General features: G+C 37.2%; 1 protein-coding gene across 1 annotated transcript in view; it reads left to right on the top strand.

Annotated features, from left to right (window-relative positions):
* Positions 1 to 3,509: 3,509 nt before the first annotated feature.
* The window catches only part of LOC111586220 (meiosis inhibitor protein 1-like), a 75,523-nt gene continuing 59,965 nt past the window's right edge, over positions 3,510 to 19,067 (top strand). The window contains exons 1-6 of the mRNA XM_055004951.1: positions 3,510 to 3,661; positions 4,808 to 4,931; positions 8,085 to 8,135; positions 9,198 to 9,271; positions 10,484 to 10,589; positions 16,551 to 16,760. Coding sequence (XP_054860926.1) covers positions 3,638 to 3,661; positions 4,808 to 4,931; positions 8,085 to 8,135; positions 9,198 to 9,271; positions 10,484 to 10,589; positions 16,551 to 16,760 — 589 coding nt within the window. The 5' untranslated portion in view covers positions 3,510 to 3,637. The remainder of the gene's footprint in view (positions 3,662 to 4,807; positions 4,932 to 8,084; positions 8,136 to 9,197; positions 9,272 to 10,483; positions 10,590 to 16,550; positions 16,761 to 19,067) is intronic.

Below are 19,067 nucleotides of genomic sequence, written 5' to 3'. Positions count from 1 at the left end.
CCAATTTGTGGTTGAAATTTCGTTATTTATATAAAGTAAAACACAGAATTCACTCAATTTCTTCTTTTATGTATTTTATTGAAGGGGACAAATGTTGAGGGGGATGTGTCCTTTGGATGTCTCTTGAAATCTTATGTTTGAATACACCGTCCTGTTCCTGAATAAAGGACTAGAGTATGGATTGTAGTGAATCAGCTCAATGCTACCAAGTAGTGCTGCAATTTTCTTTCAAGCCAGCCAGTTAAATGTGCCGTATAGTGTATACAAAGAGTTGCCATAAAGGTATGCAAATCATCATTACAAAAAAAAAAAAATGCAGTTGCTACTTTTGTAAAAGTTAACAGAAGGCCTTTCTACAGCGCTGTGAACAGGGTGATGATGTGACAAAGTGTGGGTTGTGGTGAGTGGAAAAGGTATGGAGCTATATTTAGACTGGTTTAACACCCCCGTGGTAAGTGCTGAATGGGTGGTGGAATAAAATGTGCAGAAAATATTCCATAATCTGTCACACAACAGACTGATCTGTGTGTGTATGCGACGAGGAAGTTGTTCAAGGCTAATGAGAGAAAGCTCAGCAATGATGTGAAAAATGTTTGCATGCCGAGTCCCCATTTATACTTAGAAGCTGCATCAATTCGTCTCTGCACTGTACAAGCCCCTGAAGAATTATGTGAAACAGTTGTCAAATAAAGCTGACAGATATGCATCATGTCCTGTTTGAAAAGTGAGGGGGGCTTCTGTCTCCTTCTCTGTTGCTATATTTTTCCTCTCACAGGGACCAATAAAGCACAAATGGAGGCTTTCGAAAACCAATATCTTCTACTTTCTTGTTAGAGGTCTGCTACTCTTCTCAGTCATCCAAACAGGGCTTTGGCCACTTCCTGCTCATACAGTGCCAATATTATATACTTTACCCCCAATATGTTCGCCGGAGCAGAGCGCATTTGTCAGCAGTAACACGTACTGCACACTGTGAGAGATTAGCTCACTGCACACACTCCTGCACACTCATTTACACCATCACACAGGAACACACACACTCATATCGAGGGCTGCCTGTATGTGATGCAGTACTACGATGTGCAGTGAACTCTGTTTAAGGAGAAATAGAGACAGACTATAAATTGACATGTTGGTAGTAGCTGTTACTCGCCCCCGCACACCTATCATCACATAGTAGCTCAGTTGCTGTGAGGCATTTGTTGTCATGGCGATAACCAAATTGCGGCCTTCGCTGCTAACTGATCCTGCAAAACAAACTCGCACAGCATATTATTCAGCAATGACATTCCTTGGAGCATAAATTGAGGCTGATGCATAACTCTGAAGATTAACGTGTCTGCCATTTCCTCAGAAATAACATATTAGCCCACTATTGAATATTAGACATTCAATACATTTTGATAGCACTGTGGTATAATGGAATGATTCTGCTGTAGATCAGCAAGAGAAATATGGAAACTAAGTAGCTGTTTGTGCAGTCCATGTAAGAAAAAAAGGTGTAAATGTGACAACATGGCAGATACTTCCAAGAGAAGTTTTAAATGTATATAAAATAGGATCATGATAAGTTTGTGCAGCCTGTGTCCTAGTCACTGCCAACAGTAGTTAACGTAATATTTGATATTATTATAACATTATCATGAAACTGTACTGTAAAAGAAGCCAAACCCATTCTTCAGTATTCTATTTTATCCTTAAAATTATACCTCATCCACAGTTCTTCACCACATAGAACTTCCTTAAAAAAAAACCCAAAACAAACTTAAATAACAACTACAAAAAATATCCACACACTTTTGAATTTTTAGAGGAGGCGGCATCCCAACTGCACCATTCTCATATATTATGAATGGTAAACACATATATGAGCATAAACATTATGTTTACAATGTTTAAATGTTACTTTATAAATTGGAAATAATCTTGAGCCTTGCCTCCTTGCCTCTAAGACATTATATATTTCAAAACAACACACAAAGATATCCAGTGCTGTCATTTCCAGTTATGTGGATTGGAGAATGGGTGGCAAATTAAAGGAAAAAAAACCCAACACGGCTTAGTGTGGCACTGCTGCAAGAACAGCTTCAATGCTCTTTGGTATTGATTCTCCAATTGTTGGAAACTCTGCTGGATGCTGGATGGATAGAACACTATTCTTCCAAACGACCTTCCCTCATTTGTTGCCTTGATGACGGTGGTGAACAAAATGTCTGATCGGTGTTTAAGTAGGTTGAAATGTAGCAAAGGCCACAACATTTGATTCTGATCATTTTTATTCTCATCAAACCATTCAGTGATAGCTAATGTCAAGTGGATGGGAATATAGTCATGCTGGAAGAAAAACCACTTCCATCAGGACAGAAATGTTTTATCATAAGCAGTATGATTACGAAGAACAACTTTGTATTGATTTAGTTGACCCAAAGCCACAGGATTCCCTCAATGCAATAGCAAGGATTCAAGTTTTTCCTTTAATTTGTCACACGTCTACAGATCATTGTGGTAATGCGGAGGAAATGGACAAAGACAATTTGGGAATTTAAGTGTGATTTAAAGTAGGATGTTTTCAGTCCCAGTAATGTACAATAGCTCAGTAATTTACCCTGTGATACCCAAGATATTTTCTACAATAAATAATTAACTACTATTTTTCTGAACTTTTTTGCAGAATCATTCCTCTTTTTAATGTCATTTTAATTGCATACAAAACTGGCAAAACAAAACAAAAATAATCCAACTATATATATATATATATATATATATATATATATATATATATATATATATTTTTTTTTTTTTTTTTTTTTTTTCCAGACACCCTGAGACACTCATCTCAAATATTGTCATGAAATATTTGTGGAAAAATCTTTTTTGTGTTTCAAAAGGTGTGGCTGCATTTGACAAACAAATACAAATGAACCAATGATATTTTTTTGTTTATTTTTTTACAAGAAAAACTAACAAAACTAAATTCTACTAAAATTATTCAATACTCAAAATTACTTATTTTTATGGAACCAATCAATTTTAAGTTTTTAATGGCTTTTTTAGGATTTGTTTAGTATTATAATGTAATACTATATTGCAATATGTATTCCTGGGTTATTTGCTGTGTTTTGTAACCTGTACTGTTTCCTACTGGTCAATAAAGTTTTGAGTTTTGACAGTCACGCTATGCACGCGCCTTACCACCCTTTAGCTAAGAAGCAAATACTGCAGTTATGTTTATCTGCTACATAATTTATCGATTTAATGGTTAATTCGCCTTATTAAGTAAATGTATTTTAAGTGAAAAATTTTGCAGATACACAGGCGTTGATTTTTGGAAAACAACAAATTCCCTTTTCAGGAGAATTATGGGTAAGTTGCGGTTTAACGTTAGCTAATGTGAATTTTAAAGTTAGCTAGTTGTAGTTATATATTAGCAATAGCTAGCTAGCTTTTCCACTCACCTGCCGGACTGGCAAGATAAACCACGCACGGTATTTTTGTTTCACCAGGTGAAGCGACTGCAGTGACAAGCGGGGATATTGTTTATGACAAGATTCACTTCAGACATGACCCCAAATGGAGCGGCCGCCTCGGGCCTGCAGAGGGAGGCGGACTGTTGCTCTGTGTGGCCTGTGTCGTGGAAATGATGGAGAGTGACGATATAGCGGTGAGAAGTAAAAAACTGTTATATGCTCAATGTATAATTGAGGGAATTTGAAGTCCATGGGATATATCTTGCATACATTTTTATTAAAAGTTAAAAAAGTATGTTTTTATGTTCATTATGATCATGTCTTTACAAATTACATAATTATTTATTATGGAAACAATCACATTAATAAAAAATGACTGGATATCACTAAAATGTCAACTAAATAACCGTCCAAATTTAATAACAACCACCTCCTAATTAGCTAAACGATGATAAAATTAGTTTATTCATAAAATAGTTTTGATTGTGTTCTTTTTATCATGTTGAGATAATCATGACAGATATTTCTTTTTTGGCAATATATCAAATTTTATATGGAAAATAACAAATGGTATCTGTGTCTGAGAAATCACTTTGAACTAAATTACCCATTACAAAAGCATCTCTCAAGGAAGTGTGTTAATTCCAGATCACATGACCTGCTCCACATGATGTCATTTCCTCCTGAAGAAAAGACTGGCAAGACTCCAAGACTTTCTTAGTTACTCAGTTGTATATATAATATTTTGAAGAATCTTTCTGTAGAAATGCCGTATGGTGTTTGGTTAGAATAAAAGAAATGTCGATTTTCAGCCTGAAAACAGCGAAAATGTCAACTATGATACCTGTCAACTATGTTACAAAAAGTCATGCAATTATATATTGACCCTATGTCTTAGAGCAGTGGTTCCCAACCTGGGGTCCGTGTAAATGACAGCATGAAGCCAGCGAATTATGGCGACGTCAGCAAACAAAACACAGTTCGGTAAAGTCAGAAAGATTTTCACAAATTCGGACTTCCGGCATCAATAACTCATTAAATATACGTTGTCTAAACATAAACGATGCCTCTTTTCCATCGTTGTAAGGTAGATTTTTTTTTCATAATTTTAAGGATTTTTTTAGTAAAAAAATAAATAACTCTTATGCATTGTAGTTTCACCAAATTTACTGCAGCCATAAACTCTCTCCTCCTAGTCATAGTACAACTCTTGGTTTGATATTTTTAAGATTTACCAGAACCTACGCACAAAAATTACATTATCATATTAATTTCCCCAGATGCACGGACTTTATTTACCCTCATATATTTCTCTCCCACACTCTGTCTGTGTACGCCAGTCCGTGAGGAAGTCTTCTGCCTTGTCTGGTGTCAGCGGCGTGTTGAAGTGTTGTCCGGGGGCCCTAAGAGAGCTGCTCCAACAGGATCACAGAGTCTCTCTGCATTTTGCAGCTACACTGTTGGGTGAGAAATCGCAATGCATACAATATGACATTAGAATGTAAAGGGAAGTTTAGTAAGATTGATTAGGAAGGACTGGACTTTTGCCTGTTGGCTACTGTCTCTCTGGAATTGCAAATAGTTTTGTTAGGTAAGCCGGTAATAAAAAATTTAGGCATGGGTTTGGGAGGTCGCTTATTAATTGCAAAACAAGAAGCATCCCTTCCCAGCAGTGGCTGTTTTAAGCCATTTTTAGACAATCAATATATAACTTTGGTGGCCTAATTAATCTGGTAAAGTGACAGCATTCTGTCATTCAGACATTTCTGCATTGATCACAGCTTTAAAAGTGCCAGAGTGAACCACAGTATGAGTCATACACACAAATTTTGGACATACAACGTGAACATGCACTAATAAACAAAGGATTACATCTAAATCCGAGTGTAACAAGTTGTTTACCTGTGGCGTATGTACAAACTGCATCTGTGTGACAGCTCCTTTATCTGATGTGAAGAAAAATACACAATGTGGCTTGCTGCTTCACCCTGACTGTTCCTGTCTACATAACCAGGATAATTTATAAGTATAAGTAACTAATCAAGTTACTTCTGTTGTGTCACATTTGTCATTTTTTTTGTCAGGTTCTGTTCATTATTCTGACCTGTTAAAGTCTGTCTTCATTATCATAAAATGTTATTATTATGGGCATTTTCAATTGTTGTAGTTATAAAACTGTAGAGCAAAATGAATGAGCGAGATTTAAATTCTTTTTCTGGTGTTTTTGGACTCCTTCCCCAAACTGCTTCACACACCTCAAAGTACATCACTTGTGTGTGTGTGTCTATTTAAGTATGTGACTGCAATCGTTTCAGGCTTGTGTTGTGTTTAAAGTGAATGAAGTGAGTGTGACTAAGTCTGACATAGGAGGATTGTTGTTGCAACTTTCACGAAATAGTTGCAGACACAAGGCTAACATGTTCAAATTCTGCCAGATTAATGGAAAGAAGCGCATGTCTTAAAGGGGCTTTAGACATCTCACTGGCTTGCGTTTGATTGTGTAACCTTCCCACTCCCTAGAATTAATCTCCACTGTGTCAGTCCGCTGTTGTGCTAGCATTGCAGTCACATTCCAGCTTTCCTGCAAGGTCAGACTGATCAATGGAGTAACTCATCTTATCACATTACCTAAACAATAAATGAAGTGAAATGTTAAAATTATTCAACATAAAACAGTTTTACAAAACAATTAAAATGATCCACTTAGACATTAGAACGGACCTGCAGTTAGCTACTTGTTTTTCCTAGCAGTATTAAGAGACATGTTTGCCATCTCCTTGCTGGTGAACTACGCAGCTATTTGGTCCTTGATATTACGCTTTGTCTGATCCATCTTATTTAATAATTTTTCATGACTTTGAGGTTTAAAGTGGGTTTTTATTCCATGGTTGATTTTTTTTTAACTAACTGACCATCTAAAATAATTGCCTGCAGTCAAGTGGACAGTTTTGCTTTTGTCTGTGTGTTGCAGATGGGTGAATTTCTGTGGTAGTGGCTATTCATTATATGACTTTTAAGATAAAAGCATGAATCACTGGAACAAAATACCAGCTGCACTATTGGCACATCAGTAGAATGAGCCTAAAAAGGAAGGAAACATGATTTGAAAACTAATGAATAACCTATCTATTCTTATTGTTTTGCAGTTTTATACTTGTGTGACAGCAGAGTTAGGTTAGTTCTTGTTGCAGAAGTAAGAAAGGTTAGAGAGCAAAATGAAAAGATTTAGGAGAACAGTTGATGTGCTTTGGATGGGTATAAAGTGATTAATTATATGACAACCATCTGGGCAGGCAGTGGCCCTATAAAATCATGTTTTAATATGTACAGGGAGGGTAACTTTTGAAACATTGCATTGTGATTAATATTTTAATGTCAGTACATTATCCCCAACACATTGAATTACTGAGCCTTCTATTGGAGAAACGTTTATAGAATCCTTACTACTATGATTACACCCTAGTGTTTTCTCACCACATCATCAGATGATATTACTGATACTTCCTCCTCTTTCCTGCTCTGACTATTTGGTAACCACAATATAAAGAATCAGGCCTGAACCATTTGAGCTCTAATTATTTAGTGCAATAAGAGAATGTTTAGCAAATCTGTAAGCCAGTAAAACTCTGACCCATGTGACTAGATATTAAAACAGGCATTACAATGTTCGTGGGATGGTCTACTAAACCGCTCCATACCATGTGCCAATGAAACCATAATCCAATATAAAATTTGCCTTCTATCTCCCATTCCACTCTGCCTTTTTGCATACTTATAGGATAGTATTTACAGATGCAACCAGTCTAATAATACAGGGTTTCTGCAGGGCATTAAAAACATTAATAGTCATTAAATTGATTTTCTGAAAATTAATTCCCTAAATGGCATTAAAAATCATTAAATTTGATTCTCAGTGGCATTAAAAATTCTTTGTGCAGTTTTCAATAAAAATATTTGATAAGAATAATATAATAATATATAATTATGGACTGCGATTCGTCAGATATGTGCATCTGTGTAAACATGCTGAAGCATTGCGATAATTGTTCTGGCCGGTCGGGTACCAGCAGGCTGGACCAGGAGGAGGAAAGCTGGGAAATGCAAATTCCAGCAAAAATGGCTAGAAAATGTGGAATTCAGAGAATGACTGCAGCCCGTGGGTGGTCAGGGGTGGTTTCCGGATTCAGAAATAGTGAAATGTAGGGACAGTTTTCATAGAGAAATCTTTTACAAAAAACAAACCTGTGTAATTTGTTGATTTCACGGTCATGACATTAAAATTTTTACAGTATAGCATTAAAATGTCATTAAAAAGCATTAAATCTGACTGGCTGATTTCTGCAGAAACCCTGTAATATAATTTCTTCCGTGCCTGATCTTTTGGATATCTAGCAAAACTTACCACACTTCCTAATGTGAATCCTCAGTTACATACGTATCTCGTCTGTAACTTGTATACTAAGTTGTAGATTACTTAATTTGTCACTTTTTCATGTATGATGATATTCATTTTCAATCTTTTTCTTCGTATGTCTTTGTGGAATTTCTGTACTGTATTGCAAGAGGTTTGTGAATAATGCTTTTTAAACCAATTCAGTCATTGCTTTTGCTCCCCAGGGATGCTTCAAACTGTGGAGGACCCTGTCACTCTAGAAAAGGTTGACCAAGGTGAAGAGAGGTCTCTTTGTAGTTTAAATAATATGTGTGTGTGTGCTCACCAAAAAACTCATACATACTGTATGTACACATTCATACATCCTACTCACACTGCACTCACATAAACTGTTTCTGTTTTGTTTTGTCAACACGCATACATGCTACGAATGACTGTTTTTCTCAGACACGCAAATTCTTCGTAGTAACGAAGGTGATCTTTGACTCCACGTGCTCCTCAACATTTCTGAATTCTTTGACTTAATTTCACATGCAGATAATCATTCACTGCTACATTGTGCATAGCTGAAGTACCGGTTTCTTTTTGTATGTATTGATGGATTTTGGCAGCTGTATGCAGATTTTTCTGTATCCTCAAAGCTGGCCTCCTAGCAAAGTCGCAATTTTTAGCACTCAGACACATTTGGCTCACTACAGCCTCTCAAAATGCAAAAATGTCTTGGTAAGTGCAAATGACAGAATGATTTTATGGTAGCTGTCTGAAAATGCCTTAGGGACCACTTTGCTGTGATAGTTAGTAGAGTGCTTTAATTTTGACACTGCTTTTGGTCTTTGCACAAACAATGTGTGAAGAACACATTTTGGAACTCATTTGAGCCCATATAAATAATGCAGTTATCATATCTGTGTGCGTGTGGAGAAAGAAGACTCTTAGAAATCGTGTAAAGCAGTCAGCTTAATGAGAGCTCTGGCTTTAGCTGAGAGGTAAACCCGGATCTTGTCCTTATGGCAGTCACATCAGATGTGCTAATGAACAGTATGAACTGTTGAAAGCAGGAAATTACAAAAGAGTTCTTAAAGCCTTTCAAAGTCGTGCACAAGATAAACTCAGAACAAGCGAAAACCTACAATGAAATAAAATAGCAATGACTGCAAAAAGACAAAACTCTGGATTATTCATTAATATTAAATTACTAGATACATTGAAGTCTCAGAGATTTTTCTGCAACAGTGTGAAACTACTTAACTGTAATGTTTATTTAATGAATGCTTCTCTTTGCTTTGTGTTTGATGTCTGCGTACATGCATACATTTGTGTGTGTTTATGTATGTCAGTGCTGATTCAGCTGCTTGTGGAGCTGCAGAGTGAGCTGTCATTTCGCTTTGTTTTGGACGAGATACACGAACAGGTGAGGCAAACACTTTTGCAGATATATAGAGGAAAAAACTCCTACTCGTACGTATGCAGGAACAGGAACATACCCGACATCATAAAAATTTTAACAGCACTTGTGTAACCAACATTATATCCTCCCAGGGCTGTTTAGTAAACAGACAATGTGCTTGTCTCCCTCTCGCTGCTGTTGTGTCACTTCAGGGTGAGGCGGCTGTGGAGAAGCCTCATTCTGCAGCCGGCGCTGCAGGTGGAAAATAGTAGCGCTGTGTATACTGATGATGACAGAAAGGTATAACACCAGGCAGGGCAGGCGGGTGTTATTTATGTTACTTGAATAGAGCCTGATTAGAGGTTTTTGTACAAAATGTATTTAAAGAGCCTTCCGCTCAGAGTATAGAACAAGAGAAAGAGGCAGGGTTACTTTTCAGAGTTGAATGAGTTACAGACATTTGTCTTGAGGTTCATGTTACAGGATTAGGTTGAATCTATTATTCAACTCACCACCATTTTTGAAGGTTTTTAAGCCTGGCAGATTTATTGTAGAAACTGCCTTGTACTACTATGACTAGTATGGATGTAGCGCTGTTGTGCCTCATTACATTTAGCATAGTTGCAGTTGAGAGTTTTTAGTACAGGTTGAATAACATCAATGTTTACTGACTCATTGTTCCAAGGCACTATTTCCTCTCTAATTTACTGTTTTCATTAAGTGGAAGTAGTCCTAGTGTCTCTTATCTGTAGAGCCCAAGGTTGTTGTGTTTTTCTTCAAAGTTGTGGAGCTGTTACACACTAAATTTGGTGATGTTTTTTCAGGTGCAAATTTAAAAAGAAAAAAAAAGACCTTGGGCTTGTGAGGTTAAAATGACTGTGCAGTATCCTAGTTGGGGTGTTGGAGTAATTGAAGTTAAATTTGTCAGCGTAATGTAAAGCGAAAAACATGAGTATCATTGTGGAAGTCATGCCCGCTTTGAAGCTACGCCTCTCCCAGGAATTTGGAGACATCCGACATAACATAAAAATAAATAAATCCATAAATAAAGACAAAAGTGTTAAGTCTGTTTGTATGATACTGTTGAGCTTGTGCTTTATAGTAAGCCTAAAAACCTATGACATGTCAAGCTTTACTATTTAAAATAAACATATGCCTGTGCCTTGTTCATCTCGATGAGTTAAGGTGTTGCATGTGTAATATTGTCCATTATTATATTGTGCATTCCCCGTCTAGCTGAGTGACCGGCACACTGTGAAGCGTTTCCTGCCAACCTTCGGTTTCTTGGGGAACCTCGTGAAAGCAGTACCTAATGTGGCCCACAGCCTTGTGACTCAGTATGGTGAGACCCTGCAACACACACAGTCTAATCTCACAATATCACAGGCACAGGTCTACAAATGGAAACAGTAGCATGTTTTAATATGTATCAGTATTTTTATGGTGTTTATGAACATTTTCAATCCATATTTAGAGAGTCTCAGTAGTATAATGAGAATATATATACAGTACCGATCAAAAGTTTTACAACACCCCTGGAAATTATACATGTTAATGTCTCATTGTACTCTGAAATTAAAGCTGCAGAACAGCTTTAAGTTAACCAATTTTTTGTTCCCTGAAAAAGCCCCTTTTGTATAATTCTGAAATGTACATTATTTGTAAATTTTGGGTAACCTTACCTTTTTTTTTTTTAAAACATCTGGCAGTTCACCACTTACCGTTGAACCATTTCAAGCTATTCATTGGACTATACTATTTAAATTTCAATAAAAGACTGGAAATACAGGGTTATTCAAAAAGAATTAACCGATTTCATTGTGCAATATTTTAATAAGGAAAAGCAACAGAAAACTCCAGCCAAGTCACAAGTATTCTACTCACAATCAACTTTTATTTGCTGTCTTACAAGTGTTCAATGTGACCACCACCTGCAGCATGGGCAACATCAATGCGATAAGAGAATTCCTCCCAGACGTGTATCAGCATATCACGATCCACTGAGTTGATCGCTGTTGTTTTTCAGTGTCATTCGATGACCTTAAACATCAAATAAAAGTTGATTTTGAGTAGAATACTTGTCACTTGGCTTATTGCTTATTGCTTTTCCTTATTAAAATACTGCGTAATGAAATCGGTTCATTCTTTTTGAATAACCCTGTATTGTGGTGTTGTAAAATTTTGACCGGTAGTGTATGAGCATACAGGGCAGGTGATAAACAATTACTGTACTTGGCGATATCATCAGCAGTTCATTTAATAATGTCTTGTGACTTAGTTCAATACTGGAAAGCACTGATAGGAGATGGGTTGCTTCCTTATTTACGGAGAAATTGTCTTTGAAGTGTTACCCCCATTACCCTGCTGCATTGTGTATGAGCAAGAAGTCAGGTAAATCGTGTTTACATAGCCCTAAACTACGATCACTGACCTCATTGTGCAGCAAAGACCCTTCGGGGATATGTAGAGTATCCACAAAGAAAACAATGTCAGAGTTTGGTTTGGGTCAGTTTTAAAAAAGCAGTTGAGACAGGATCGGGTCAGATTTCAGACAGCTCAGGATGCTGAGCAAAAAAAGATTAACTGATGCAAGGACAATTTATCCAAAGACTGAGATCCAGGGATATGTTTCAAATATTAGACGTCACCTCAAATGGAAGACGGATATGAAAGAATATTTAATTCTCAGTATCTCAGTGAGTTCTCCCTACATAGACAGCCAAAATTCAATTGACCTTTCATTTGACCTTTTCCATTGTGTCCCAAATGCATTGAAATATTTGTTCTGCGTCCACTTTGGCAGCAGTCTTTCCCATGCTATCCGCTACTCTGCTCTCTGTGCCTCTGAGAAATTAGAAAAAAGTCGCAAAACTGTATCTTTCAGAACCTTTCCTCTGAACTTTCTCAATTCAATCTCTCTAGCTGTTATGACCTTTTCAGTTGCACCCTGGCTGCATTGTGATAACCATACTTAAAATTCTCTGTATATTGCCAATCCCACACCAGCACCTGCTGACTGTAAAAAATGCAACAAAGTTACATGTTCATCTAGTCTTTCCCCTGAAATTTCCTGTATACGTAGATACTTATTTATATCTAGATACAATTTTGTGGTATAGTGAGGCAGAACAATATTGCGCCTCACCCCTCCTACACACACAGTTGCTGATTGAATCTCTGCTACAACCACCTGTACAATATCTGTCTAGTCACTGAACCATTTCTCCACTCTATTTAATGGGCATTGTTAGTCAACTTCCAGCGTGTGTGTGTTGTGTTTGTGCCTTGCCTGAGTGCTTGTTATTACAGTCAAGAGTGAACGGGAGCCCTGTGCCAAAACGAGCAGGCATCGCAGTTATTTTACTATGCTATGTGTGTCCATCTCCCATGTATTTTCATGAGTTTTACAAACTCCCCTGAGCAAGCGCAGGTAGCGGTGGGTTGTTTAGATGCTGATGCAAGATGCGGGCTGCCGCTATTGACTGTGTGTGCCTGTCTGTGGCCTGTCACTCAACAAGTCTCTGTGGGGCTGTTTGGACTAACAACAGCAGCACAGCAATGACAACACGAGCCCAGAGCACCCAATGGATTCCACTCTTTCTGCGACTCACCGTCTGCCTGTCTATCTAACCGATTAAACCCTCTGTTTTTCCCCACTCCTTTGCTACGCTCTTCCCGAATTAGTCTTTTATTTTCTCTTTATCTTCCCCCCTCCCTCTCTCTTTCTGCTTTGCTGGTGTCTTACTCCCTGGGGTCCTGACTGTAGAGTGGATGCAGACAAAATGAGGGAGCAGAGAGGGAAGATGAAGCATTAATGAGGTAAAGAAAAAAGAAGGCAGACAAAGATAACAAGTAAGATAAGAAAGGGAAAGGACAGTAGTACAGTGGACAATATGACAGTGGCAGTGTTTACTGGAGATTTTCAGAAATTTACAAATTAAGTGTTAAAGGACACAATGTCTAATAAGACTGCACATTTGGCATTACAGCTTTATTTCTTAGCAGAAATTTTATTTCCAATTTGTTTAGCCTGCCACTGTGTTTATATTTGTGTGCCATAAAATACCGAAGCACTTTACAGCAAAGCTTTTATTTTCCATCTATTAGCAACCATTCATGTTATCCCTTATGTTTCTGTCCTCTGTGGAGGATTTACCTACCCCATACCCCTTCCCCTTCTTTACCCTCTCCTCCTCTCTTTATGCCTGGCTCTCATCTTGGCCGCCTCATATATTTTGGTTTAATCAAACATGTCTGGGAGCCTCTCCTGCCTCACATGGGTTTTGATCTGCTTCACAGAGCAGCTGGGCTTGGACTCGGCTCTCCTACTCTGTCATCTCTTTCTCTCTCTCTTCTAGACTCGCTGAGTCTGTTGCTCCTCTGTGTTTTTCTACATCCAGCACTGCCTTGCTCTTTAACTCTGCTTATTCCTCTGTTCTTGAAGCCTCAACTATAGACATATTTGCTTCTCTTTCTTCTCTCTAGCCAAATGTCTCTGTCCATGTCTCACCTTGCAGCATTTTCATTATTATTTTTGAAATACAAAATTAGCAATTGATGTTCTCAAGTCCATTACTGTGACTTTTGGGCTTTTTATGTTTGTCTTTGTTTATTTACTTACATTTATACATAAAAGAAACATCTAATCTTGTATTAATTAGCCCAGTTCTGCAAGTAAAACTCATGTTGTGCACTTTGCATTAATTTGTTAAACACTGCATTAAGAAAAATATTCCCTTTTTTCATTTTTCATTTATTGCAAAAACTGCAAGTGCATTAATCAAAATATTAATTTAATGGGGCTGTTCACCAAGAGAAAAACAACGCTGTGACTGAAAGTGGAAGCCACCGTGATGTATGGTTTCTGTAAATGCATCTCGATGAATATATTTCAGTTCTATGTGACTTCATAACACTTAATCTCTCTTGAAATATAAAGCCAATAGATTTTTTCCACATTATGTTAGAGGACAAAGTACTTAATGCCACTTGTTTTGTTTTGTTTTTTAACTTGCTGGAGATTACAAAATACAGAGGTCTCAAAGTTTGTGTGAGTGGATCTCTGTCATTCTGACTTTAACTACATTTAAGTAGAACAGCTTGTTTGGACATTTCAGATCAAAAAATGTTACAGATAATGTTTCAAAGACTAATTCCATGTTTTCTACTGTATATTGTAACCCTCTGTATGTGACCTTAAACACTACATGCATCAATGTACAGTCATGGAAAAAAATTATTAGACCACCCTTGTTTTCTTCAACTTCTTGGTCATTTTAGTCCCTGGTACCACTAAAGGTACATTTGTTTGGACAAATATAATGACAACAGCAAAAATAACTCATAAGAGTTTAATTTAAGAACTGATATCTAGACATTTTCCATGGTTTTCTTGATAATAACCAAAATCACTTAAGTTTGGTAGTACCATGTTGGGCTTGTTTTTTTTCTTTTTTTTGATATAATGAACGGCTGTCTTGGAGATCTTCAGTTTTTTTGCTACCTGTCTCTCACTCATGCCAGTTTCTAGCAGTGATGGCTGCCTTTGTGGCTTCACATAATTCTTTTGTTTTCGGCATTATGTGAGATCTAACAACTTCAGAGTTGTGCTACGGCTTGAATGTAAGCAGGAAACCACTCTAGGCCTTTGCATGTGCAGTGCTGCTTATGAGAAGAAATGGCCCCTTATTTACCCTGGGAATACAATTAAGCACAAACATGTCAAATAGGACATAAAGTATTATGGAATCAGCTGCATTTTTTTGTCGTGTTCATTGTATTCTTCAGGCAATATACCTTTTGAGGTACCAGGCTTTAAAATGAACAATAAATTGAAGAAAACAAAGGTGGTCTAATAATTTTTTCCATGACTATATGTCACACTGTATAGCCCCTTTCAATGCATTTCTATTACAAAGTGAAATGTCCATCAAAATAAAAATTTACTGCACTGAAGACAGAGACTGTAACAGATTAACCAGACTCACAATAATGATTGTAATCGAGGTTTTGACTAAACATTAAGGGGCTGAAATTTAGTTGGTTGATTTCAGCTGTTTCTGGGTTTATTAAATACCTGCATTTGCGGATGAGGAACAGCAGTAACTTCAATAATAACCTTTAGCTATAAAGTCATTTCTTACACAGCAGCTGTCCTCACTTTGAGTCCTGAGGGTCATCATTAGATTTGGGCAGACTTGTCCATCGTTTAGGAAATTAGAAAGAAACTAGGCTATTAGCTATTTAGACCATTTCATTAACTGCTATTAGTTTAAATTTAATCTGTTGTTTATTGGTGCATTATTATGTATTTTACATCACTTCATGTTCTATGCAATCTTGTGTTTGTGGCAAGTATCGCATGCATACCGTGGCTCTCTCTGCCATGAGCTGTCATCACTTTAACACACTGATGAAGCAGCAGTGTTACATATCTCATGTCTGAAAAGGGGCTTACAGTTGTGTCTATAATTCCTGACTTCCACCTAACTTCTCCTTCTGTGTCTCTGTTTCTCCTCCACTTAGCTTTTGTGTCTGTCTGGACATAGCTCTCCTTCCCTGCTTCTCTCTTACAGTAAACTCTTTAATCCTCTGGCTTTCTCTCCCACCACATCAACCTTTCTCCCTTCGCTCGTGTCTTTTTTGTCCTTCTCTTTTGCATCCTCACTCTTTCCATGGCTCATTCTCTGTCTTCAGCCTTTTCCCCTGTTCTTGTGAATCTGAATCATGCTTTTACTGGCAGACAGTGTACCTGGGAGTCTCAAGCTCCCGTCTGCTCTGCCCAGAGAGAAGACTCCAGTTCCAGTACAGCATTTTTTTAATCTTCTCTACTCGCTTCCTCTTCTGTCTGCCATTTTATTCCACTCTGTCCCCAATAGCCAATCTTCAGTCGTTTCATCGTCAAGGCAACTTTCCTCTCCAGTGCTGGCGCCACAGTTATCTTTTATAGCTAAATTTGCAACTCAGCTGCAATTGATTCCCAGTGGTTTGTTTCTTTGCTATGTTATCATTTCGCTGTTCCTGCTGTTGTCTGTTTAGCTACGCTTCTCTCTCAGTAATGCCTTTACCTCTCCTTTCTGTATGTTTGTCTGCTCTCTCACGTACATACACCTCTCTTGATAAATGGCATGATTTATAGTTTCTCTCGGGATACGTGGCGAGATTAAACACACTGATGTGTTGCATTTACGTGTATAACTCAATTTAACTGTTGTCATTGCACCAAAACAGTTCAAGATGCATTTTTATTTTCTTTTTTTTATCCTGTCTAAATCCTCTGTTTGCTTTATGACTTGTCTACCAGTGCCCCTGCTGGACCACCTGTGCTCAACCATGCTTTACCCAGATGAAGCATTTAAGACTTCAGTTTTATATGTGTGGCTGCAGCTGCTCGGGACACCCGGGGGCTCAATCACCCAGGCCTTGCCAACTGGCATCAGAGACAGGTTGTGTATCCTGTTGCTGCAGACCTTAGCCAACGCCGACTCTCCACAGCTCATCAGAAACTGTGTAGGTGAGAAAATTGATCTCAGTTTTACTCATCTCATTTATGTCTTTATCATTAAATATTGTAAGAAATTACTTCACCCTCTGATTACTTTTACCCTCTGAACCCCAGAAAATTGGGAATTTGATCAAAATATTTTTTACGTCTTTTTTAAAATTCACTCAAAATAAACTATCACCGTCAGATTCTGAAAAAAATAAAAATTCTGCACTTCAGGGTGCCCAGATAGATCAACTGGTTGAGCGGGTGGCCCATAAACAGGGGCTGTAGTCCCTGATGCAGTTTCCTGGGTTTGATTCCAGCTCATGGCCCTTTGCTGCAGGTCTTCTCTGCTACTTTCCTGTCTGCCTCTCAACTTAGCCTGTCAAAAATGGCCAAAAAATAACTTTAAAAAGCAATTCTGCACTTCTTGGCGCTACCAAGAAGACATAGCTGACTTAACTTTGACCAACAGTTGTGACAAAACACTTGGGACTGTTAAGCTGAACTGGACTGAACTGTTGGCTGTTCAGTCCAGTTTAGCGGAATACAGCAGAGAGGAGACGAATATGGAAACAAATAAAAAATGCAGATAGTAAAGTGTCTACAGTATGTACAGATCCCATTTTTATTCCACCATTGGTACCACATATACTGAGGGTACTTGGAAAAATGTTGAACATGTTGCTTTCAGTTTTTTTTTTTTTTTTTTTTTTTTTTAACATTTTTGGAAAATAAATAATAAAAAAAAATAAACTTTTTAAATGATTTATGGCATCATAATGGTGTCAATACTGATATTTTTGAGCTCTCTACCTTTAGAGGTGCAAGATTTTATATTGTAGTAAAAAACTTAGAGTAAAAATGTAACAGGAGCCAAAAAGTGTTCAGAAAAAGCTTGGCATTCAGTGGGTTAAAAAAACTGTTCAGTGTCGTACAATATATCTTTCAAGATTGATAAACTAGAGTGTATGAAGTAAAATAAAGCATGTTGATAATATAGGAATTGATAAGAGGAACCTCTAAATGTTTTTAGAATTTAAAAAATATGAATGCATTCAACAGATAAATATTTAGATTCAATAATTCCTGTTATGGAACACCTTTGCATTTAACCTAAATTTAATCTGTTTACCATTGTCTATGTAGAGTGAGTTGTTTTTGTTTTTTTTAAAGTTTGGCATACTAACATTATCGAGACACTTATAATTGGTTGTATCAGTAGCTGCCTGGAAGCAAAATAGCATATATCACACGCCTGATTTTTATTTAGTTTATTACGTGCAAATTAGAGCAATGCTTAACTACAGTAAGATTATCCATCTGTCTCTAAATGCTTGAAGTTGTTGAGCTCAGTATGGTATGCTGAGCTTGCACTATTATAAAAAATAGATTTTAAATAGGGAGGATGCAATGAAAATTTGATCACATTTTGGTGAGAAGCAAGCCAAGTCTTTTCTGAATTTGTTGCCATATGTGAATCAAAATCTCATTCCCAGATGCTGGAGAGAGCATAAAGATAAGGACTGTCTGAGTGTGGATGGCAATGCAGCACAAAATTACTCACTTTTAGAAATGTCCGCTACTTTTTGGGGTTATTAGTAAATAAATGGAGTTATTTTCATTCAGAATGCCCCAGACCTTATTAAGGGAGAGGCTAGATGGTGAAAGGAGAAGGATTACACTGAGATGAAAGAGTGTTGCTATATTGTACTTTTGAGAACAATAAGCTTGACAGCGTGCACCTTGGTGATAACCAGAATGAAGGTCTACACCGGGGGCAGAGGAGTTATTGAAAATGAAATAGAGTCATTATCTTGTAGAAATTTGAAGCTGTTATATCACAGTGTTAACTTGAGGTAGAAGTGGGATACACATTATGCTTGGTATAGAGGTGCAAGGTTGGTTTTCATCACTTTCTGGAGTTGGGCTGTTGCTGTTCTTGTTGTTATTAGTTCAATATCATTCAGCCTAGCCTCTCTAGGCCCAATAATAACAGAAAATATAGTGGACAGAACAGGATTATTTATTTCCTTTCATGCTGCAATGTATAAAGAAAGTTCAAAACATTTTCCCTCATGTTAAAAAATGTTTTTGATTTGTTTTTTTTATTACTTTGTTCCCAGATGGCTGTATTAAATTCCATTTGAGTATGTATTTATTTCAATAACTGTGAAATTAAATTAGTTTGCACTATTGAAAGGAAATAATAAACGAGTCTCAGTCGACACATGTGCCTCTGAGCTCATCTGCATGATACTGTGACGCTTGGAGTTTGAGCTGGGCTTCGTTAGTTAAAGTTTAATAGGTTTAATATATCTGCTCTTTGACATT

Source organism: Amphiprion ocellaris, chromosome 19 (assembly GCF_022539595.1).
Source record: "Amphiprion ocellaris isolate individual 3 ecotype Okinawa chromosome 19, ASM2253959v1, whole genome shotgun sequence".
Lineage (NCBI taxonomy): Eukaryota > Metazoa > Chordata > Actinopteri > Pomacentridae > Amphiprion > Amphiprion ocellaris.
This window is presented reverse-complemented; position numbering and strand designations above follow the sequence as displayed.